The sequence below is a fragment of the Erithacus rubecula genome, assembly GCF_903797595.1.
Source record: "Erithacus rubecula genome assembly, chromosome: 6".
Lineage (NCBI taxonomy): Eukaryota > Metazoa > Chordata > Aves > Passeriformes > Muscicapidae > Erithacus > Erithacus rubecula.
In genome coordinates, this window is record NC_136688.1 from 13,147,201 (window position 1) to 13,171,247 (window position 24,047).

A 24,047-nucleotide genomic window follows, 5' to 3' on the forward strand; every position below is an offset into this window, starting at 1 on the left:
ATTTCTTCTTTATGTCTGATCTAAGCCTGCCTCTCAGTTGGAAGTGCTGTCCAAGTGACTTGTGGCAAGTATGCAGCAGCAGCTGCCCAGCTCAGATGTGTTCCAGGCACTGGAGCTGCAGGAAGAACCTGTGCAGTGCACACAGCACACCTGTGCAGTGTGGACACTGCTGCTGGGTAGCCCTGGGCTTGTTCCAGGTGTGCTGCACGGTGCCCAGCTCTAACACAGCCTGTGTTTCTGGGAAGTGATGGACAAAGTGACTTACTGTCCAGGTGTCCAACAACCTGGGCATACTCCAAAGCAGAGAAAGTTCTGCCTAGTGCACACCCATCCCTAAGCCTTTAGGAACACTTGCATTGAAGTGCTGTGGTCTCTCTTCTGTCACCCCACAGTACTAAACAGTGAATGATAAAAAAGCTAATCCATATACAGGTACATGTGAGGAAAACTAAGGTTCCAAGAGCAGTTACAGGAACCAAGTGGCAGAAACAAAAGCAGTGGTGGTGGATGGGGTGGATGTTTGAAGTTGACTTGGAAGATACGCTTCCTTTTTGATTTTGAAGATCAGTTTTGGAATGATTGACAATTTAGTATAAAACATGGTTGCTACTAAGACACTTGGGCACATCTGAGAAGCTTCTCCTCGACTGTTTATGAGGGAATGGGGGTCTTGGATTCTTTGGGAGTGCAGCTGCATCACAGGCAGCAGTGATGCTGCGATCAGCCACCTCCATCCCCTCCCTCTCTGAGTTCTGGAACTCACTTACTTTTTTACTAGCCAGTTCCCGGTGCAAAAAGCAGGTAACATCCCATTCTCCTCTAAAAAAATACAGTTTTCATCCAGTTTGGCGTGTGGAAGGAAACAAGCCTACATTTGGTATGAGCCTACATTGTTGCATCCCAGCAAAAGCTGCTTCTGTACAGAGCATTTGGTGATTTGTGCAGAATTTACCTGGTCAGTAAGCGTTCAATCTCTAATATTCTATACATCAGATTGTTTCTCTGGTGTCCTTCTTCCTTAAGGAACAGAAGATTATATGGTTCTCTTAGTTCTGTGAAGCTGTATTTTAGCTTTGTGAAAGTATTGGTTGATGATTCAAAGATGACACACCTGAGATAGATTTGAAGCTGTTGTAATTGCCTCTGGGCTTGTTTGAAAGGGACAGTGAACACAATATTATAAATGTATAGTTGCATATGTACAGTCTAGGATTATGTATTCAGTACTGGTTTTCTGAAGCTAAGATGATATATATGGTCTAGATATAAGATATCCTTGTGATTACTATTCCATTTTATGTATTTTTCATGCTGTCTTCTTTTTTACAGACTTTTTGGTGGCAAGCCTAGTAAACAAGTTCCCATCACAACAGCTGAAAATATGAAAAACTCAGTTGTCATCTCCAACCCTCACGCTACCATGAACCAGCAGGGTAACCTTGACTCCCCATCCGGCAGTGGTGTGCTGAGCAGTGGGGGCAGCAGTCCCCTCTATGGTAAAAGCACTGATCTCAACCAGTCTCCCCTGGCTTCCAGCCCCAGTTCTGCACACTCAGCTCCTTCCAACAGTTTGACATGGGGTACCAATGCCAGTAGCTCTTCTGCAGTTAGCAAGGATGGCATTGGATACCAGTCTGTCAGCAGCCTTCACACCAGCTGCGAAATCCATAGACATCTCACTGAGCAGTGGAGGTGGGCGAGCCCATAATTCCTCCAGTGGCTTGATTCCAGCCTCCAAGGATGATTCTCTGACCCCCTTTGTCCGAACCAACAGTGTTAAGACTACATTGTCTGAAAGGTTAGTGAGTTTTTTCTGTTCTTTCCATATGTTTGTATCTCAAGCTGGGAATGAAGTCCTGGCTTGCAGTAGCCAATGCTGCAGATTACACATCAAGTAATGCCTCTTCACTAGAGAATGCAGATAACTCTAGGACTAGAACATACAGATAAGTATTCCAGGAAAAAGCCCAGTTCAGAGCAGAAAGATGGGTTCAGATAAGGTTTCTAATTTGCTGTCACAAACCAATGTGACAAGTCTTTTTTGCTACCATATGGTACCTAATACTTAAATTTTGCATCGTAGTTATCATTCCAAAATCTGCTGAATTGAGCTGATACTGATATTTTAAAAAACCCTCCAGTTTTGATTGGAAAAGCCAACTGTTTCCTGTTGAACTTTTTGATTATAGAATTTGACAACTTTCAAACTGGAGGTGATCCTGAAAAGACAAGTCCCCATCTCCATAGTCACTTGATCCTTCTCATCCTCTCCCTGCTGCCTTATCCCATCTCCAGTGCTCCTACAATCTTTCAAGCATTCATGTAAATGCTTAGTGAATCCTATTGGAAGCTGGATCCGTGAAAAGCTATCAGCTGAATTGTATTTCAGACTGATCAGTTCCCCAGCCTTTGTATACTATGAGATTCACTGGTACCTTTGTGGACACAGGTTAGGACCTGGGAGGAGGCTGAGCAGGGAGGAAGGAACAGGGTTTTTCCAGCATCAGGACTGCATTGGTGGCACACTGAGCCTGACATGGGTGAACTCAACAGTGGTCTCTGAAGGACTCCTTGTAGATGGCAGTTGAACCATTCCGAGTACTGGAAATCAGCTATGTCTGATGTGTAGTGATGAGTTCAGGTCGCAAGATTCTTGTAGCTGTGTCTCAAGGAGGAAATTGCACCTAATGTAATGTTCTGATAATTTGGGGTTTGCTTGTGTTTTATTATTTTGTTCTCTCATCTTTTCGTTCTAATACTCCTTCTTCTTGTTTCCTGTCTTGTTGGACTGCTCTTTGTAGCCCTCTTTTCTTCCCCTGCTGCTAGCCCCACATTTCTGCCGAAATTACTTTGCCCAGGAGACAGGACAGGTAATGCTGTCTCAGGACAGGCGTTGCTCAAGGCTGTAGGTTTGTTGCCCATCTCAGTGAAGCAAATTGTTTTGTGTCAGGACTGTGCTGAGTTGAGTGCTCTGCTGTGCTCATCATCCAGGTTGTGAACTGACACAAAGGACATGCCAGTGAGAGTCCCTGCAAACACCCATTTACCCACCCAAAGCAATCTGGGGAGGGGCATACATCACAGTTGGCATGTTTTTGGTGTTGCTTGTTTCTTGGACTGTCCTTTGGTTTGGGGGTGTGCTTTTAACCCACCCTTCATATCTTTGCCAAAGGCAATTTGAAAATCATGCCTTTTTTTTTTCCAACGAATCTAAACTCTCACTAGCATTTCAGCATTCCTCTGGCATGCTGCTTTTCCCACTGCCTTTCTGGCCTGTTCTTTTTGTCTTTAAGTCCTTGTGTCATTAAGTGTCATCAGTCTCTTACTGCAGCTTGGCTCATGAGTGTTTTCCAAGTACTTAGGCACACTCATCCTTGTACAAATGAATGCTAAACTTAGCAAAAGATGACATAAATCTAAACATTCCAGCTCACTTTTGCTCACTGATGTAATTTTAATCAGTCCTATACTCTAACTTAGCTGTAGAGTTGTAATTTATTTAATTTACTTAAGCATAGAGATATTTTCTTTAAAAACAAATTAACAGGCTCTGGTCATCAGTTGTAGAAACATAAACTGAAGTAGTTAACTTTTTGGGCAATGATTGGTCTGTTTTATTTGCTAATGGAACTTAGGCTAAGTTTTGGAAATTTAAACAGTCTTGGCTCATTACGTCTGTATCATAATTAGGTACATTCCATAAATGGTGTCTGCTGACAAGAAATGATGGGAAGATGGTTTGGACTTGAAGATTCCCATTAGGTTTTACCAATAGCCTGCTGAAAAGGGTATTTTTAAACACCCATTGGATGTTTAAAGAGCCATTTTTGTTCACTTGTGGTAAGAGAAACAGTGAAATGAGGTCTTGTGAACAGATGTGGTTCATTGGCATGGTACCAGCTGCATGTTTGCTGCAAACACCTGGGTGAGAAGGTCTGTGCATGTTTCTGTAGGGAGGCTCCAGCGCCTTTTCCTCTGAAAAGATGATGCAGATGTTTATGGTCCTTTGTCTGATCTTATTCCTTCCTTTTTGTTCTTCTCTGAAGTTCTTTTCTTTTAACTTTTTCTGCAGTGACCCACATCTTGATAGAACACTTTGCCTAAGAAGGGACTCAGGTATTGGTGTTTCCACATAGGTTAACATCTTCTGTGGTGGTTTTGGAATTTGCTTTGTGTTTCTGTTGGGCTGGCTGGTGATGGTCGCAGTTTGCAGAGGTGGCAACAATACCCTTTTCTTTCTTTCTAGCTTTCCTTCTGTCTTTCTTACTTGCTCTCTTTCAATCCTCAAAGGCTATTGACAACTCTGCTTTTTTTTCATCCAGTGGCCGCTACTGCTTGAGCAAGAACTCTGCTGGCTTTGCTGGCTTAATTGCTGGGGGAAAGCATCTCGAAACCATCCCTGGGCTTGATTATAAAAACAGTAACACTTGCTGGTTTTTGTGACTTATATAGAATGACCTGAAATAGTTTTTTTATCCTGGGAACCTTGGTGTTGTTATATAAATAGAAAATATTTACAAGATCATGCCAACCTTTCAGGATGAAATTGGACATATTAATTAACAAAAAAAAACATGCATCAGAATGCCTAAACTCTATAGGGCTCTACTCTCGTAGAATATAACAACAACAAAAAATAATCAAATAAACCTTCCAACAGTTGTCTTTTCACATATTTTGTACATCTGTAGGGTAGTGTTTTATAACATACTTTTTTTTCCATTGATGCACGCAATTCTAGCCAGAATTACTATTAGCTATGTTAATTAAATGCTTTGCAGAGAATTTGTAGAGGGTATTCTTGACAATTTAGGAAATTTGCAGCTTCTGAATTGCTTAATGCAGCTTCGGGATTCACTGCCTTGGAACTGCAGATGGTGACTTTTTTCTGTGCTATGGATCTTGTTCTTCACAGCAGCCTTGTGCCATGAAGCTGAGTACTAAAAGCCTTTCTTAAAATGGCAATTTGTTTTAGTGTTTCTATGGTCCTCAAGTATGTCTCTAATAAATACTCTCTTCTAAGACCGAAATTTTTGAGTACTGAAGAGGTAGGTATTAATGCTGAAAATAAAAATAAATCTATATTGTGTTAAGATAACATGACTGTTTAAAGCTGCTTTCTAAAGAAACTCATTTTTATGCAAAGTTTTAGAGATGCAGATTGTCAGGGACTGCTGCTGAAGTGTTGAGGCATAAGCCGAAGAGAGAATGTATTTTTGAAAGCAGTTTGACTTTTTAAATTATTGCAGTGTTCTCATCGATTTAAATAGTCTTAATAAGTGATATCTTACTGCAGGGTATTTAACTGAAAGGAATCAATTAATTGTATAGATAGTATCAGCTAATAATAGGCTTTAAGTTTTTGGAAGGAAAGCTAGTAACTCGTAAATATTGTCCAAAGGCAATGGCATAGACCAAGACAGACACTGAATTCCATTAGTAGACAAGTGTTTCCATGATGCTCTGGCTGTTGATACCTGTACCCTATAATGTAGATCACATAACACCTGTCTTGACATAAGTATTTTTTCATACATATACACAATAAATCAAGCTTAAGCTGAGCCAGTGGGTTGTTTTGCACTGATGTTGCCATAGACCATGTTTATGCTGATTTCATTGCCTTCAGAAAAGACTAAATGTGGTCTCCTTTATGATGTTTTAATCCTGTTAGTTTTGAACTAAATATCAAATACTGGGTCACAGCTTGTTGAAAAAAATCCTGATAATGGTTTTGAGTTGAATTTGGTTATAAAATCACAAAAAGTCAGCTAAGATTTTTGATGTAGCAAAATATTTAAATAGGGTTAGAATTTTGGTATAGCTTAGAGAAAGGTTTTCCAAGTTCCTAAGTTTTGTTTTTAAATCATATGATGTAGCACGTGCTGCATTTTATCCAACAGTGCTACACTGCACAATTTCTGCCTGTAACTTTTGGTTCACTCTGATTTGGTTACACCTGAAGCAGTAGAAAAGAAGTTTATGGTTTGGTTTTTGGTTTTTTTTTTCCCCAAAACAGAGGTGGAATGAGTTAGCAACATGTTGTAAGAGCTTGGAGCAGCTCTTTAATTCAGAATTTTATTTGGTTTATATTATTTAATCCTTTAATTTCATATGAGGATTTTTCCTTTTTTTTTTCTCTCTCTCTCCCATCCCAATCCTTGTGACATTTCATGGTTGGTTGAGGTTTTTTTTAACAAAAAAGTCAGATAAATATTTAATTTTACTGTAAAAAACCTGTTTGTTTTTGCAGGTATACTCCATCTTCCCAGCTTCGTAGTCAAGAGGATGCAAAGGAATGGCTCCGGTCCCACTCAGCAGGAGGACTGCAGGATACTGTTGCCAATTCTCCATTTTCATCTGGATCCAGCGTAACATCCCCTTCTGGAACTAGATTTAACTTCTCACAGCTTGGTGAATAATTATCTCTTTGAATAATCATGGCAATGCATTATATGTCCTGAAAACAGCATGTTACACAAGATAATTTTCTTTCGGCAGCTCCAAGGCCCATATTGAACCTGAGGAAGCACTTTCATTAAACTGAATGTTACTAATTAGCATCATTATCTCATATGCCCAAAGGTGCCATACTTGCAGTAACTTTGAAACTGCTTCTCCAGGAGCAGTCAGATTCCTTAATATAAATTGTGAACTTTATAAAACGTTCAGTAGAGCTGTGGGTTAATATCACATATTGGGGTGCTTAGAGGACGTAAGATGTTGCCTGCTGTACAGTAATAATTCTCTAAAATCTAAGCATTTTACTTACTGCATGTGCCAGTCTCATCAGTTTGATATTTTATCTTTGTCTTTTTCAAGTGGCTTGTTGGAAAATTGCAGAAAGTTCAATCAAGCAATATATGAAAGGGGAGTTTCAAGTCAGAAAATGTTCCATTACTTCACTTAATTTCATTGATAAACACATTTTAAATGAAGGAAACAATAAAAGCTGCTTGGCAGGATCCATGAAACACTGCAGATTGTAGTTGACCATATCAGCAATTGAAATAACCTGATTTAAAGTGTTCGTGGTACTCATCTGTGATGGGCTGCTTAGATATGACTTAGTTGCTTTGAAATTTCTTCAGGTTTGTAAATTTTGTCTTTGAGTGACATTTGGAAAGAAAATACCTGTTTATTTCTGACTTTCAGAAGCCCTTCCATAATATTTAATATTATTATTTAAAATAAATGTGTTATTTATTATAAGTTCTATATAATAACTAGCTTATATGTAATAATTCTGTGCAAAATAGCTAAGCTTGTACTTGTGAACTTCTTGTGTGAATTTGGAGCAGATTGCACATTCACTTATTTCTAGTGTAGTTTTGAGTTGCAGTAATGACATTCTAGAGCGTTTCTTTGAGTGTTCTGGAAAGAAACACATTCAATAAGTGGCTTTAAATAAACTGACACTTAGCAACATTTCAGCTGAATATACACACAGCATGGCTACATTTCCAACAGCTAGAAAACTGTCAGTTTATGAAATTAAAAAAAAAATCAAAAAGGTGTTGTCGTAGGCTCATAAACTTAACTCTTTGTAGAGTTGTAGATTTGTATTAGCTTCAAAAGCTATTTGGCCTCAAACAGCAATGAATATAAAAAAAAGAAAATAAGTTTTTTTGTGCTTTTAAGAAGAGAGCTTAGAGTTAAGGGGAGTAATTTGATTTAATTTAAGAGCAAATGTAGATATGAAAGTTGAGCACCTATAAACTGAATTATCCTACATAATTATTTCTTCAGAAAAAGGCAATGACAGCACACCAAGAGGAACCTGCCCAGATGAACAATGATTTTGTTCTCTTTGTTTACCCACAAATCAACTAATTCTTAGTAAATAGGATGCATAATTTTAGCACAAAAGTTCTTTAGAGAAATGTGAGATTGGAGTACTTTCATACTCTAAACACTGGGAGAAAATTGCCTTTGAAGGTAAAATTAATATTTTGCAGTTCTCAGAACATCATAGTGGAAAGAAAATTCTGAAGTGTACAGCTACTAGGAAACAAAAGCTTTACATTTGTGACTAAAATACATAGAAAAATGTCATGTTCATAGAACTTGAAGGCTATGAAGAAGGTAAGTCCTGCTCTATATGGAAAAAATACTACAATTTCTGTGGCAGAGCAGTTCCAAATTAAATGAGGGGTTAATTAGTTCATGCCTGTGTAACATTGATGGTGCCAGTTCTGAGACAGAGACACAAGCACTCTGTGACCATGTGACAAACAGCATTTTATTGTTCTGAACTGCTCCTTAAATAACCTCCTTAGTGTACCTCGGCAAGCACTTGTGGTTGGTTCTAAGTTCAGGCTGCCCAGCCCTCTGACCAAAGCCTCTGCAGCCCAGGCAGGAACCCATGGGTCAAATCCCTGTTTGATTCCGAATTTGTCCTATCACTGTCTCTGAAGGACTGTCTGTCCCACCGGGCTGCTTTTCCCATGTATGGCTAAGTCAGTGTGACATGCCTGGAAGTTATTAGTGGGTTGACTGAGCTTGTTTGTGGAAGCACAGTGTTTTTAATAACCTTATTTTACTTGAGTTTTCACATTCACTATCCTAATTGGCATACCTCTTACTTGAAAAACAGTGAAGCCTGGAGAAGATGGTATAAAAAATTTGCATCTTAAAATTAGGGTGGGGAAAGGCTTGCACAAAAAACCAGGTAGGGGAGCCTGTGGTTGTGGCAGTAACGGTGTGTTTGCCCCGGCTTTGCAGCGAGCCCCACGGGCGCGGCGCAGATGAGCCTGTCCAACCCCAGCATGCTGCGCACACACAGCCTGTCCAACGCCGATGTGCCCTACGACCCCTACGGCGACACGCGCCTCCGCAACAGCTCCATGTCCCTGGACGACAAGAGCCGCACCATGAGCCGCTCCGGCTCCTTCCGCGATGGCTTCGAGGAGGGTCAGTGAAGTCCCCTGCTCTGGGAGTGTGCCGAGGGTGGCGTTTGCATGGGAGCTCTGCTCTTTCAGTTTAAACACAGCTTTCTGAGTGTGGAGCTCTCAGTTAGGTAAAACCATAATCCTAGTCATGGTTGTTCTGATCGTAGAATCAGAGTGTTGGAAGAGGCCCACAAGGATCATCAAATCCAACTCCTGGCCCTGCCCAGGACACCCCAATAATGCCTCAAAGCATCGTCCAAGCACTCCTTAAACTCTGCCAGCCTTGTTGCTGTGACCACTTCCCTGGGGAGCCTGTTCCAGTGCCCAGTCGCCCTCTGGGTGCAGAGCCTTTTCCTAATATCCTACATAACCTCCCATGACGTAACTCACAGACATTCCCTCTAGTCCTACCACTGGTCACCAGAGAGAATGATGATGATGTTTATCCAGTGAATTTTGGTCAGACACAGGAAATAAGTGTTGTACCTAGACCTTGACTGTTCAAGAAATGGCTTATCCTGTGCTTCATTTTTAGTGCTCTCAGAATGACTAATTCATGCTTAGAGTGAGCACGTTAGTGTTTCTTCAATAGGGGTATTTTGAGCTTCCAGCTCCACAGTTCTGCTTATAGTATAGATAAGCAGAATGTCAGTTTCTATCCCAGTAATTTTTCCAGTATTTAATCAATATTCAAATTGACTTTGCTTTTCATTTCTTCTCAACGTCCTGGTTTGAAAGAACTTGCAAAGAAAGAAATTGAGTAGTTCTTTGTAACATCTGTGCTTGTCTTTTTAGTGATTAATCATATTTTCAAATGTGTTACCACACCTGATAAAAGAACCCATGTAAATATAATAAGAAAAAGTATTTACTTAAAATGAATATATAGTTTTTTTGTCGTAATCAGGCATCCTTGTGGCTGTAGCAGGAGTGGCTGTGATCACACATTAAAGTCCTCAAGCGTTGCACTTTGAAAAATCACGTATGGAGTGGTTCATAGGAAACTGTTTCAACATTATTTGAGTCTTAGATCTCCTTTCTGGCAAGGGTTGGGAGCTTGACTGTACTTTACAGGCCACATAAGCCTTTGATGGCTCTTCCCTCTGCTTCTGAAGACCTTCACTTAGTCAGCACTGTTAACACTCCATGGTTGTTGCTCCCCAAGAACCAGACATGCATGGGAGCCACACTTCAGTGTTTGCAAAAGCCTTTGAGAGCCACAAAGTGCCTTCCTGGAGATTCTGGTTATCCCATCACATTTTTTTCCCATTGGAAGAGGTAGAAAATATGTATCTGGTATGTCTCTGGAAAGATTAATTAATTAATTGGTCATTGAATATACTCAATCTAACTCAGGTCTGTGGTTGAGGATTTTCATTAGGGGTTGAAAATTGTTAGAATAGTGCTGTAGGGCTAGAAGTTGGTCATTGCAGGAATTAACCTGTGTTTGCTTTCAGAATGCCGAATGATCATAAACAGTCAAAGACTGCCAGATAGTCAGTCAGTCAAGTTCCATACTGTGATGAATGGTCATGCTCTTACTAAATTGTGCCCTAAGATAATCTGTGAAGAAATTTGAATCACTGCATCTGTGCTACACTTCAGTGATTTACTGAAAGCTACTGCAGCAAAGATTACTTGGGTTTTGTTGTAGATATCCTCCAGAAAACTGTAGCCTTAGTCTTTTGGCTGTGCTCAAGATTGCAGCAAATCTATTTTGGGGCAATGGAGTTTAAACTCTCTCTTGTAGTTCAGAAATTGCTGTCCAGCATAGAGGCTAGCTTGGATAAACACTTAATAAATATTTGAAGAAAAAACATTGGAAAAAAAAAAAAAAAAAAGAAAAGGAAAATTTGAAAATAGTTAGGTGAAATATTCTGTTAAGTGGTTTTTATTCATTTGAAAAAAGTAATAAAAATTAAGTCCAAGAAATATTGCTAAGTTAAGGACTTGGAAGTTGTAGGAAAACACCACTTTTGTATTGAAGAAGGAATTTGACCCTACAGTGGACATCCTGAAGATCCCTTGTTGCTGTAAGGCTAGGAAGCGAAGAACACAGCAACAAAACTCCTTCTAGGTAGCAAGAAAGAGTGGTTTATTGAAAAGCCATGGCATTTCTATAAGGGAGATTGCAAAAAACAAAGTAGAAAGACTCATTGGTCAAAACATTGAAAACATGCTTTCTGCAAATTTCACTAGGCACTCACACAGCTCAGTGGTCAACACCAGGTTTCTGTCTGTGTTTCTTTCTTGCTTCCCTTGTTTTGTCTCTAAGATCCCCAGCTGGGAAAGATCCAAGTTGGAGCGAGAAAAGTCAACAGCCTGGCAAAAAAAACAGATTAGGTTCTCCACGAGCCTTTCATCAGTGTCCCACAATTCCTTTCAGATTTTCATCAATTTATTCACACCTAAAAGGATAATAATATTTACCAGATGGATTGAACTGTTTAGGTGTAGTCTGTATTTTTGTCTTCAGGACAAGAGTTTCTATCTCTTTGCGGGCTGAGAGAAGGCAGGAAGTCACCTGGCTTATTAGCTCCTGCTTATTTCTCAGGAATCACAAGGTCTAAGTGGTTAAGTGTTTCTGAGCTTAGCAGAGATTTGCCCTCACTTTCAGAGAATAAATTAAAAAGTATTGGTAGAAAACTTAAATTTGTGGTTAATGAACAATTGATTTTATGCAATCATCCAGTGTCAATGTCTTAAATAAAGCTTACCAACCTACTTCTTAATGATTTCCTAGCACATAAGATTACAAGACATTTGTTTCTCAATAAGTTCAGCAGGGCCAGGATTTATTCTTTAAAGCCTTTTCTTCTCTTGTCTCTGGGTATGAAGTATAGTTATGTTCTCTCACAGCACAGCATGAAGTGGGGAGGTTGGTCAGCCTTGCAGCACATAACTGTTGTGACAGATAGGAGTTCAGGGTTGTGGAAGTGCCAGCAAGAACAGCCTCCAACTTGCCAGAACTTCATGGGAAAAAAAACGCAGCATAAAAATTGAGTGGTCTTCTGGCTCTCCAGTTTTCCTCACCCAGCCAAAAATCTTCCCCAGAAGCTGGGCTGCCACTGGCTCCACCCTGATACTTCAGCCTCCAAGAGAAAAATATCAAATTTGTTATCATTGCAATATAGATTGTTATTCCTTTTTCTGCTGCTGACTGCAATACCAGTTGTTCTTTCTGCTCTGTGGATAGATGATCATGGCTAGAACCTTTATTTTCTAACATTAAAAACGATATATGCTTGCCTGTATGCGTTTACAGTGCTTTAAAATAATAGCTCTAGACCAATTGGGTGTTAGGCTGCATGCAGATACCTGCTGGGCTTCAAGAAACAGAGATTGCATCAAGACCATAACTGCCTTCAGGCTCCTAATTAAATAGCCTTCAAGTAGCCATCTACAGATACTTAAAAGAAGTTGCACAATTATATTAACTCCTTAGTTATCACTGGAATAAGAAATCTGAAATGATGTACATGTTCAAATGAGGCATGAGTCACCATTCACAAGGAATTTAAGAGCCATGTAGATGTGGCACTTGGGCCAAGGTTAGTGATTGCCTTGGCAGTGCAGGATTAATGGTTGGACTGGATGAACTTAGAAATCTTTCCAGCTAAATAGTGTATGATTCTATGTGATGGTGGTGTTTCACAAGGCAGGAGTAGGATCCCAGAGTTATATGTTCTTTCCCTTTTTTCCCTCATTTTGAAGTCTTTTCTCCTGTATTAAAGTCCCAATGTGATCTTAAAATTCCAGCTGATGCTAACTCAAAAGATGTGTGTTAACCAAGTCCATGGTAAGGTTCTGTTTCCTTTTTGGCCAGCTGGTAGGGCTCTTTTTGGTTACATCGCTATTAGGAAAAAAAATTCAACAAGGAAGAGCCATAGGGAGGCAGACCAGAAAATGATACTGTATTTCCTGTATGAGTCTATTTGCAACCTTGTGCAGTATTGCCTCACTTTGGGCTTTCCTTCTTGAATATCTTAACAGGGAAAATGCAAATAGAGAAAAGGAGAAGGAGATCTTAAGTGCAGAACATCTGTGTTACAAAGTTAAAATAGAAATCTTCAGCTTGGAAAATAAGGGCTGAAGGCACGTGTATTAAATGTGGTTTGTTATGAATAGATGGGTTATCCATTCCTTCTCTTAGCACAGTGGCATGGAGGCACTCGAGGAACTTACCAACTAATTCAGCAGTAGGGTCTAAAAAAACTGCAAAGAATTACATTTCTGAACAAAAGAGCATTTTTCATTACAGACAAAATTGTCAGTGGATTCACTAGCAGTTAAACGAGTTAATGGTACAGAGGTACACCAGGCAAAATAATGGTCTGACTGCAGTTTCTATCCCTGGAAATTTCCAGGGAAAGGTGCAAAGATGTACCTGGGAAATAGTCACTGTGTCTCTGTCTCCTCTTTTCATTCTTTTCAGTAAACATGGACTGTAGTTGCAGCCTGCAACTGGGCTGGAGCTCACAATTAGAGCCTGGGTCTGACTCACACCACTTATTTTTATGTTCTTAGTGCAGTATAGTCCTTAATGTCTAACTAGAAAGTTCATTTTAATTGAAACTATGATTACCCAGAGAAAGCGAAATGGGTGTAGGTTTTTTGGTCTTCTTGTGGCTTTTCTAAATTGTCTTAAATTCCTTCAGAGCCAACTTAGACCTTTTTTTACTTCTCTTTCCACTATTGCCTTAGGATATAATGTCAGTGGGAAAGCAGAACCCATTTATTTTGAATGTAGAATTGCAGTAGGTAATTAAAGCAAAATGCCAGCTTTTCTAAATTTCTTTTTTTCTTGGCTGGAGGACTTAGAAGAAAGAAAAAGTGATTTTATGCTATTTCATATGATTTGTGTTCAGTTACCTGAATTTTGAATGAAAGTGTCAGTTCAGTACTATTTGTTCTAAAAATAAAAATAAAGGAAAAGTATTTTGCATGTTCTGGTAGCAGAAAGAATAGCTTCAGGTACTTTTTTCAATAGTGTAATAAAGAATAAAATGGTGTTGTATTATATGTCAATCCTGATGCCTGAATGATGGTAACAACCTTGAGAATCATAGAATAGTTAGTGTTGGAAGGAGCCTCAGAAGATCATCTAGGCCATCAGTATCTATGTATGTCCTTTATTGAATTTAAATGCAAAAATTGCTTGAAACTAATCCTTTTCCAGGAACTTTTGTAGCCATGTTTTCACTGTTACTTGTTAATGAGAGAACAACTTTGCCTTGTTAAAAAATGTCATTTCTTTAAAGAAAGACCAAGAAACTCTGCAGGGAAAGGGAATGTTGAGCTTATTGACGCACTAATACAGTTCCCTTAAGTCAGCAGAAGGAAGACACAGCTGCATTAGAGGACAATTCACAGCCCCAAAATTAGACAATGTTTTTTTATCTTGGGTACTCCACATCTTCTGGACCATCTGGTTACACACTAGAACTGGGTGTTGTTGTTTTCTCAGGACATTCCCATCTTGGTCTGTTGCTTAAAAAATCTAAAACAAACCCCTCAATCTCACCTAAAACTGAGGATTAAATACCTAGATTTAATTTTGTAATCTCTTCGCATTTCTTGGTTGGATTTTTTTTACACTTGAGTAAGCAATTTTGCAAGAATTTTAAGATAAACTGTCTAGAGAAATACATCTCTGAACAGATCTTCATCACAACTTTTTAAAACTTCTTGGCCACGCCTAATTTTCCCAAACGAACAAGTATGAGAATTTTAAAACAGCATTACCAAAGCCAAGATTATGGGTTATATCAACTGGCAATGCATGCTTCAAACCATACATTATTGGTGCATATACAATTAAGTTTATGGCGGGATGATGAAATTGTGAAAGTATTTCAGCAGGTTGGTGGTGGACAGTGGATGATTTATGATGATTGCACTCTGTGGTTAGTGCACTTATATTCATTGTGTTTATTTTCTTTCCATTAGTGCATGGTTCTTCTCTCTCTTTGGTGTCCAGTACATCATCTATTTATTCCACAGTGAGTATAATGAAACAAAGAGTTTATTTATTAATCAAAATTTTTGAATTGGCTGGTCTTGCTGTGCTAGTTTTGCCATTCAGGAGCAGGAAAAAGCATTTTTCATATTATTGCATTCTGAATGCTAGCTAAGAAAGGAATGTTTATGTTCTTGAAGATGCCTGTGGATAATTAGCAGTATCCTCATTAAAGACAGACTTCAATGGCCTAAAAGCAGCCATTGATTTTTTGAGTCTGTATTTTATGCTGTGCTAAGTAGTTTTTGCTACAAACCACCTCAGTAGATATGAGGAGGTTTAAACTTCATTACTTTCAGCATCCCAAAATTTGCTGAATAGTCATCCCATCCTTACATTAATAATTTGGTACTAAAGAATTTCAAGTCCACTTTTAATGTGCAGATATTAATAATTCTTTAAAAAGGCCATTTAATCACTCTGCCAGTAACATTTTCTCAACAAACATGTATTCATTTTGGTTATCTAATCCTAAAATAAGGTTTACTGGAGTTTGAAAATACAGGGGAGCACTCAGAGCTTCAAGTTCCTGTGCTTGCTGCATGAGTGGCCCCAGTAGTGTATTTGGATGGGTGTAATTTTCCTGGTGGCTTGTAGTGTTCATTTAGAAACAGTGATGTGTGTGACTTCCTACCCCATACTTCTACTTAGCTGATAACTGGGGTTAGAAACAGGCCACAGTAGCCACAGTTCTATCATGCTGACCATGATGGATGGGTCAGTACATCCACTTGGCATCCTCACAACTGACTGTGTGTCCTCACTTTTTCATTGCCATAGTGCCTAGGCAGCACCCAAGTGGGAGGAATTTTAATTTTCTTTTTTTCACGTCACTTTGGAATGCAAAAATGTGACCTCCTTCCCAGGGATAGCTAGCATGTGACTAAGGGAATTGTCTAGGATTGGCCTATTTTTGTGGCAGTCCTGGTTCTTCAGAGCCTCATGGAGTCCCTTAAGAGCCAGGACTTCTTCACGCTTCCATGATTGAGATCAGAGGTGCACTGGCTTGCTGGCTGGGAGGTGGAGCCCCAATTCCTTCCTGCAGAAGGAAGTACCTCCAGCAGCCTATTTCTTTTTCCTTAAGAGTAAATAATGAGGAGATTAGATTAGACTGAATATGGATGTGCGAATTCAAAACAAGGAATTCACAGTAGTGTTTTTGAAATACAAAAAGACAATCTGCATAAATTTGTCAGGCTGGTTATGTTGTAATATCCTCACATACTTATATTTGTTTTACAGCCTGAAGAGAAGTGCCAGTCAGAGGTAAGAGCACATCCTCTCTGACAAGCATAATGACACACTGCATTGTGTGTCTTGCTATTTTATTTCTCCTTGTTATGATGCACTAAAGTGCTCTCTTAAAACCCACAGATTCGCAAGCTGCGGAGAGAATTGGATGCATCCCAAGAAAAAGTGTCAGCCCTGACAACTCAGCTGACTGCTAATGTGAGTACAACTCAGAGGGCAAACATTAACCTGGAATGCATTTAATGCAACGATTACCTCTCAGTATTTTTAAAGTGACAAAAGGATTTCATATGCATAACATTCAGTTTGTATTACTGACGTATGTATGTGTGGGACATATCCAAAAATAGCACCCTCTGCCCTACTAAATTATCTTACATCTTTCTTAAAATCTGAGGTTATAATATTAATTTGGCTTTGTATGGATGTAAGCCGTCTTAAGGTCCTGAGAAAATAATTGGGGACAGGGTCTTTTTTATAGTGTGTTGCTTTGACATTTGGATGGGATGAGATAAAGATTATAATTGGTAGGAATAAAGTGAATAGAAAGTTGGACTGAATGCACTATGTTTTTCTGTTGCATAAAGAAGTGGGTTAATGGCATGATATATAATACTGGCATAGAGGGCTCTGGAAACTGATTTAAAGTTAAGCAGTGTAGACAATACATCTGGTTGTTCCTTTCAGGAATTTGAGGGATAAGTAATTTAAGGACACTCTGGGAAAAAAAAATACTTGGAATCCAGGAGGTGTTGAGGCAGTACTGTATGACCTTGAGCAAGTTTATTTGTGTGTTCTGTGCTACAGTCACAAATAGCAGGAATCTACAACACAGAACCTTGCAAGGAAAATAAGCAATTCTAGAGTAAATAAGCAGCAGAGGAATAGTCAGCAGAGCAGATCATACTGACATCCTGGTTTAAGGGAATGAATAAACATCAGAACATGTGCTGCTTGAAGGAGACATTCCTGTCCATCAGCTCTCAGAACTGGGGGAGTGCAAAGCTTGGGACAGGAAAGGACAGGTTTCACCTGAGCAGTATCACAGGAAAGGTTCAGGGGGAAATCTGTGCTGTCCACTGCAGACATCACAGTTCTTCATCCAGCTTGAAAAGGACAGAGGAGAAACCAAGAACAGTTACAACAGAGAAGTCAAATTAAAGGGCTTTGACTGCATGGAACCACTTAGTCACTGTCCCAAGAGGAAAAGGAAACAGTTTAAACATCTTTCAAAAGTTAAATCTTATATTTGCCTTTCAAATACAAAGGGATGCATACACAAGTTGGTTTTCTCCCAGAAGTTTCTTTTACTTGTGGGAAAGCAGGACTAGATTCTCTGTATAGGTTTTTAATGATGTTAAATAACCCAGCTTGTGTCCTTCAAACAAAGAACTTGTCAGCCTGAGCAGCTCATTTGGTTCTGCCTTGGCTTTATTGCATTCTCCTTCCCAGTTCAGGGTCACTGGGCTGGTGCTTAGCACAGGCTGCTCACTGCTGGCCCAGCTGCTCTTCATCTTGCCTAAGAATTTCTGTGTGGTTACTACCACTCTCTTTGTGGAGAACAGTTTTTAATGTACACTCCTGTATGTTTTGTGTTTAATTGGGTCATTTGGGTTTTTGTGGGTTTTTCTTGTGGGCTTTTCTCAAAAAACCAAAAAAACAAAACAAAAATTAAAAAAATCCCAAAAAACTTAGCGTGTCATTAATTATTTTGATAATATTCCATTTTTACTTAGTTCACTTGGCTAAATTTTGCAGTTTAAAATTTTGCTATTTAAACTTCTTAGACTTGAGGCTGCCTCTGATTTGTCTATAAATTGGAAACAGGTATGTTGCAATAATTGTCCTAGAATTAAATTTCAGTCTAGCCACCTCTTTCCAGAGAACATCCCTTTTTCCATGTAAAAGACAAGGTCTGCTCCCAAAGAGATTGAGATTAATAAATACTGTCAGTTAAGATACTTAAACATTTGCTTTAGACATGATTCCTTTAATAAAAGCCAATTAAAACTTAGACAATTCAAATTAATTTCTTCAATTTGCAGTTTTTTTTCCTGAATTTCCTTGCGTAGACACTGCATTTGTTGATGCTTCTCAAGCTGTCAAGGGCATGAATTTGAAAACATTTTTCTCTAGAAAGTGAATGTACATTATTTTCCATACTCACTGAACGATTTTGAGATAGGAATAATTGCAGTATCTGGTTTTGAAAGAGCAACTAGTTTTTAAGGCTCAGGTTGAAGTATTAAGGGTTTGCTGCTAATCCTGGTACTAATCCATAAAGTTCTGCTTGCCCATTTATTTTTTGCTTTTGAAAAGTATTGCTGAGGATCCCTGAATATCAGCTTTGTTGTTCCCTGTTCATCCTCCCCAACAGAAGCTGTATGCTCTGTGTTTTTAAAATAAATATTTAGATTTTCCTACATGTGTAATGTTATTTTTGAATTACTTCTTGCCATTTTCTCACAGTCTCAGCTCTGCTTATTTTCACAGGGGCTTATGGGAATGAGAGTGCAGATCCCCATGTTATTGTACTGCTCATGTTTGTTTTCATAGTGAATGTGAGAACAGTTATTTAGGATAAGTCAACTGTGTGCTGCTGCTGAATGAGTCTGGAATAGCTCCGTGAAAGGTTTTGCTATTTTGTGGTTTTTTAGGTGGGAAAAGGTCCTTTTCTGCTTGGAAAGATTTCACAGTTTTACTTGTCATTGTGCATATAGAATTATTTTAATAGATAAATAAAGCTGTATTTTCTGTGGTTAGTGTAGATTATTATGGCTAATGAGACAAATATATATTGAAATATACCTGCAATCAGTTATGTGTGCACACGCATATCAATACCCATAGAACAGTGCCATGTCATCGCTCTAGAAATACAGTTTCTGATGTTATTTTCGATATTCTCAATCTACTTTTTCTTCCTTTTGCTTCTCAGTCATTTTCCATTCCTAGCTGATGGCTTTCATGTAATGGACATTGTGTTCTCTGTGCTTCCTGGGAAAAAGACTTGACATTCTTCTCCCATGAAGCACAGAGAAATAATTTTTTTCTTTCCTTGGGAAAAGAAAAAATGGTAATTGCCCAAGCAGCAGGAATTTTGGATGATATCTAGCAAGCACTCCTTGGTTGGAAGCAAGGTGTGCTGAAATATTGGAGAAGTGTTTGAGTTAGATGCAGGTGTATCAGCTGGCAAAGCATCTGTTTTCCTGGTGGGATAAAGACAGTGAGAATCTCCATCCTGTGACTGTCGGCATCTTCTTGCCTTAATTATCCACAAGGAAAATAGTGATTTAGTTGGAAGGAAATTTCTGCCTGACTTTTCTCTATACAAAAACTTGATTTATTGTTGATTGATTGATTGATTGTTGGCAAACATTTCCATAATGTGTGCTCTACTATTTGAACTTTTCTAAGCACTGTTGTTTTCTATGCACCATTTACACAACAAACAATGCCATGCACTGGGTAGACTGATTAAATACCTGCAGAAATACTCCTTTTTTGGGGGAAGAGAGCAAACTCCTCCTATGTGGTTTGATTTCAGGCTCACCTGGTGGCAGCATTTGAGCAGAGCCTGGGGAACATGACAATCCGGCTGCAGAGCCTGACCATGACAGCAGAGCAAAAGGCAAGATTCAAGAGGTCTTCATTTCTATTTCCATCATTGTTGCCCATGCTCCTTCTGTAGTTGTGTGTGGGAAAAAGTAACATAAGAAATTTGCCTTAGCTCCCTCATTTGTGGTGACAGAGTAAAATGTAATAAATAATTTGTATATAAAACACTCATTTTCTGCACTGAGATTTTGTGGCAATTGATTGGGTTATTCCTATCAGTTGTTGCTTTGGACATGGGTCTTTAGTATTGCATATTTCTGTAATATATTTCATCCCAATGCATCCACACATGGGCATGTTTGAAAGAAACAGCAAGAAGAGTACTTACAAGACTGGCAGCATTGTGGTTTTGGACAGCATACTTGAATATACATTATTTCTGCATTACAGAATGCATGCATTTTTTGTATCATAATACCAAAGCTGCTTTGCACCCTGTTGAGGGTGTGCATCCCCAGGTATCCCAAACCTCATTTTCACCTCCTTGTACATATATATTCAATGAATTCATTATGAACTACCACAACTTACATGGAAAAGCAGTTTCTTTGGAGTTCTTCTCCTGTGTCATATGTTTTTTTTCCTTATTCAAGGACTCAGAACTGAACGAGTTAAGGAAGACAATTGAACTCCTGAAGAAACAAAATGCTGCTGCTCAGGCTGCCATCAATGGAGTCATCAACACACCTGAGCTGAACTGCAAAGGTGGAGACAAGCACCACACACAAACACTCCAGGCCTCTCCAGTGAGACTTCAGTCCCCTGGGTAATAGCTGATGTAATCATCAGAGTTACCCAGAGAAGAGAGTAACCCAGTAATTTACACTGGGATAAATTGCTGAAGGAAAAGTTTGAAGCATCTCAGATTTCAATTTTGTCACAGGAAACAAGGATTTGAAATATTCAGTACATCCATGGGGATAAGTGATTGTTTGAGTGCTGGCTTCCCTAAATGTTTCTTCAGGATTGCATGATTAATACCATTAATCAAATTTCTTAGATGATTTTGACATTGCCTCCATTCATATGCAGGTCCTGGAGCTGCTCAGCCCACAGACCTGCGGATCCGGAGGCAGCACTCCTCGGACAGTGTCTCCAGCATTAACAGCGCCACCAGCCACTCCAGTGTGGGCAGCAACATTGAGAGTGACTCCAAGAAAAAAGAAGAGGAAGAACTGGGTGAGTGTGTTGTAGCAGACTGTGTGAGGTTTATGTGAAATTGTCAGGACATGCACAGTTAAATTCACCTGGCTTCTCCTTCCTGCCTCATGCAGCAGGTCAGCGTTAACAACTGTGCACTGCTTAAATCCAGGATAAACTCTCCTGTGAAGGTTTAATCAAGTTGTAAGTTGTGTTGACTCTGCATAAGATTGAATTTTAGCTTGACAGCTAAAGGCCAGTCTTAAATCAGAAATAGTTATCAAGTTTGGTTTTGGCTAAGAGGTGTCCAGTTGCTTAAGGAGAATGTGGCATCTGTCTTTAAAGTAACATAAACTCACAAGAGAAGATCATTCTTGTGGAGATTTTTTTGTTTTTATCTCACAGGGCTTTCTTATAAATGATCACATTAAACACTCTAAGAACTCTTTGTCCAGCATTAACTTGGAGTTCTAAGAATAATATAAAAAGATTACTGATTTTAAAAATTTTTCATGATGGACATCTCTTTTGGAAGTTTTTGTATTACTTACCTGTCATTTCCCATTTTTCCCTCTTTGCTCATCATGTACTATGTACAAGGTACCCTGTACTGGAGGAAAGGTACATTATCTTCAACTCCATTTTCAATTAGACCATAACTGCCTTAGTGACCTAGTCTGATTATAGTTTGGATTAAAGTCCCTAGATCCTTTATTGTAGCCAGTAAAACAATCCACCCCTTTCTTCCTACTGAGTTTGAATTCCCTGGATCTCTTGGGTGTACAGAAAAATCTGTAGAGATGCAAATGTGGTTAGAGCTCATAAAAGGTTCATTTGTATTTGCACAATATCCTCTCAGAAATGTTGATGAAACTCCTGAACTGTAAGAATGAGCTTCCTGAACAAGTTCTTCTTTTTATTTCTCTCTTATCTCAGAGCTTTCATTTTGGTATCTCTTGGTATTGCCAGCTGCTTCACAAAAGAAGCATTTCCACTCCTCTCCTAAGTAATTTGTTGAATGGAAACAATATCTTCTCCAAACCCCTCTTGTGCTGTACAAGTATATAGACAAAGTAAATTGCTATAATATTTAAATTTCTAGCAACTCTTAGTTTGTGACACGAAACTTTTGTAGTAGGTTAGGAGTCACACTTTTTAAAATTCTTGTTTAGTTTCAATTCTTTGTTATTGTACCTTAGTGGATATGGTCCTACATCAGACTACATTTCTCATGCATCAGATAACTATTTCGTAGAAGGTTAAGGGAGCATTTCCTTATTATAAAGCTAAACAAAGTTTTCATGAAGTAGAAGAAACAGGACATTATTTTAATGTTGTCATTAAAAATGAGTACATCATGGCTGTGAAATGAAGATTGGAAATTAAAACACTATGGAGAAGAATATGTGAGTTGAATCTGATTCACACATTCTTTATTCCACCAGTGCTGAGGAAGTTCTCAGCCAAGATCATTGTGTTCCGTGAAGAAGCAATGCATCTGTCCATCCAGAGCTGAAACATCAAATTTCCAACATTTCTCATTGTAAGAGTCTTTATCTAGCTTAAAAACAGCTTTCAGCTCATATTAAGCCAGCCTGTGTGCAGTATGTAATTTGCAATGGCATTAAAACCTAGAGTAGATACATAGTTACATAGAGTATCCTGAGTGGGAAGGAAACCATGAGCATCATCAAGTCCAGACCTTTTTTCCATGGGGGTTTAACTTCTAGGGCTCCCTAAAACAGAAACCATATATCTAGAAAGTTGTCCAATGCTTCTTGAACACTACCTGTTGAATTGTAGCTTTGGGGTAACATCACTTTAATGACATGAATATTAAATCTTGTTTGAAAATGGCAGTCACATTACAGAAGGTTATTTTACTTGCATGTAGGTAGACAAGTTGCAGTATTTTCACATGGTGAAATACCTGTTCCTGCAAGGTAAAATACATTATTAACTTGGCTCTTAGCCAAAGCACTCTGCCTGAGCGAAAGAGAAATGTAATTTAAATAGTTAAGAGAGTTTGGATCTGGTATTTTCCTCAGGTAATGCAAAAAAACAGCCAGTGTGGTTTGAGACACCTGGTTTTGGAAAATACAGGGTTCCAGTTATAAAGTGACTGTTTGTCTTTGTTAATCATTGATCGTGTTTGTCTTAGAAATCCAAAACTTCCCTTATTAGTGGCTTTGTCTGTTAAAACATGTCTTTTTTCCTTCCTCCACTTCCTTTTGCTTGCACTTCTTCCGGCAGGTCAATGAGGTAAGGAGGACCTACTTTAAACTTGGAGGTACAAAGCTAACACGCTATTGACACCACTAACCCTCCCAGCACCATAACCTGGGCTGGGCCCTGTGCCAGCACAGCTGCAAGCTGTCACCAGCCTGCTGTAAAGCTTGTTGCACTGAACCAAGTTTGCTGTCAAATAATTCTTAAAAAATAGGAAGCATTCATAGCCACTTTTATTGACCTTATTAATCTGATAAAATAGTTAAGGAAAAAAAGCTTTTTTATTTTTTCACCTCTGTCACTATGTGTGTGAGTATGACTGTAGCATCTGGAGTATTTGCATGTTGACAGTTTTTGCTCTGTGGCTTTTTTTTGCCTGGTTTCATTTTTAATGGTGGACCTGCTGCTGTGATCTGTTTTTTTCCAGTTGCGCAGCTCCTTCAAGCAAGCTTTTGGGAAAAAGAAATCTCCCAAGTCAGCATCTTCTCATTCAGACATTGAGGAGATGACTGATTCTTCCTTGCCTTCCTCACCAAAGCTACCACACCACAACACCACTGTTTCAACACCACTGCTGAGAGCTTCCCATTCCAATTCCCTGTAAGTGACTTCTGTGATTTTTAGACAGAAAACAGCATGGAAGGCATCTTGCTGTGTAGGTAGAGGAAGGGCAGAGGGCAGAAATGCTGAATTCATGTATTCAGAGATTGAAAGATATGTGAGCTGACTCCCTACCTAGTACCTTTGCATCAGTGTCCAGGAAGCCAAAAATCATTCCATCAGTACTGAAGTGTAAATATTTCATTGGGTTGCTCTCTCAGCGGAATGTACTGAGTATCAAGAATATTTATAATCAGGGTGACTTTGAGGTGCCAAATTAATTGGATCTCATGGTAAAA

The 24,047-nt window shown here is 39.0% G+C and overlaps 1 protein-coding gene across 1 annotated transcript in view; it reads left to right on the forward strand.

Annotated features, from left to right (window-relative positions):
• The window catches only part of NAV2 (neuron navigator 2), a 206,545-nt gene that overhangs the window by 165,676 nt on the left and 16,822 nt on the right, over positions 1-24,047 (forward strand). The window contains 14 exon segments of the mRNA XM_079307961.1: positions 1,330-1,663; positions 1,665-1,798; positions 4,073-4,086; positions 4,089-4,116; positions 6,254-6,414; positions 8,725-8,913; positions 14,841-14,893; positions 16,153-16,176; positions 16,285-16,359; positions 19,709-19,792; positions 20,373-20,484; positions 20,812-20,936; positions 20,938-20,958; positions 23,576-23,748. Of these exon segments, the coding sequence (XP_079164087.1) occupies positions 1,330-1,663; positions 1,665-1,798; positions 4,073-4,086; positions 4,089-4,116; positions 6,254-6,414; positions 8,725-8,913; positions 14,841-14,893; positions 16,153-16,176; positions 16,285-16,359; positions 19,709-19,792; positions 20,373-20,484; positions 20,812-20,936; positions 20,938-20,958; positions 23,576-23,748 (1,527 nt within the window).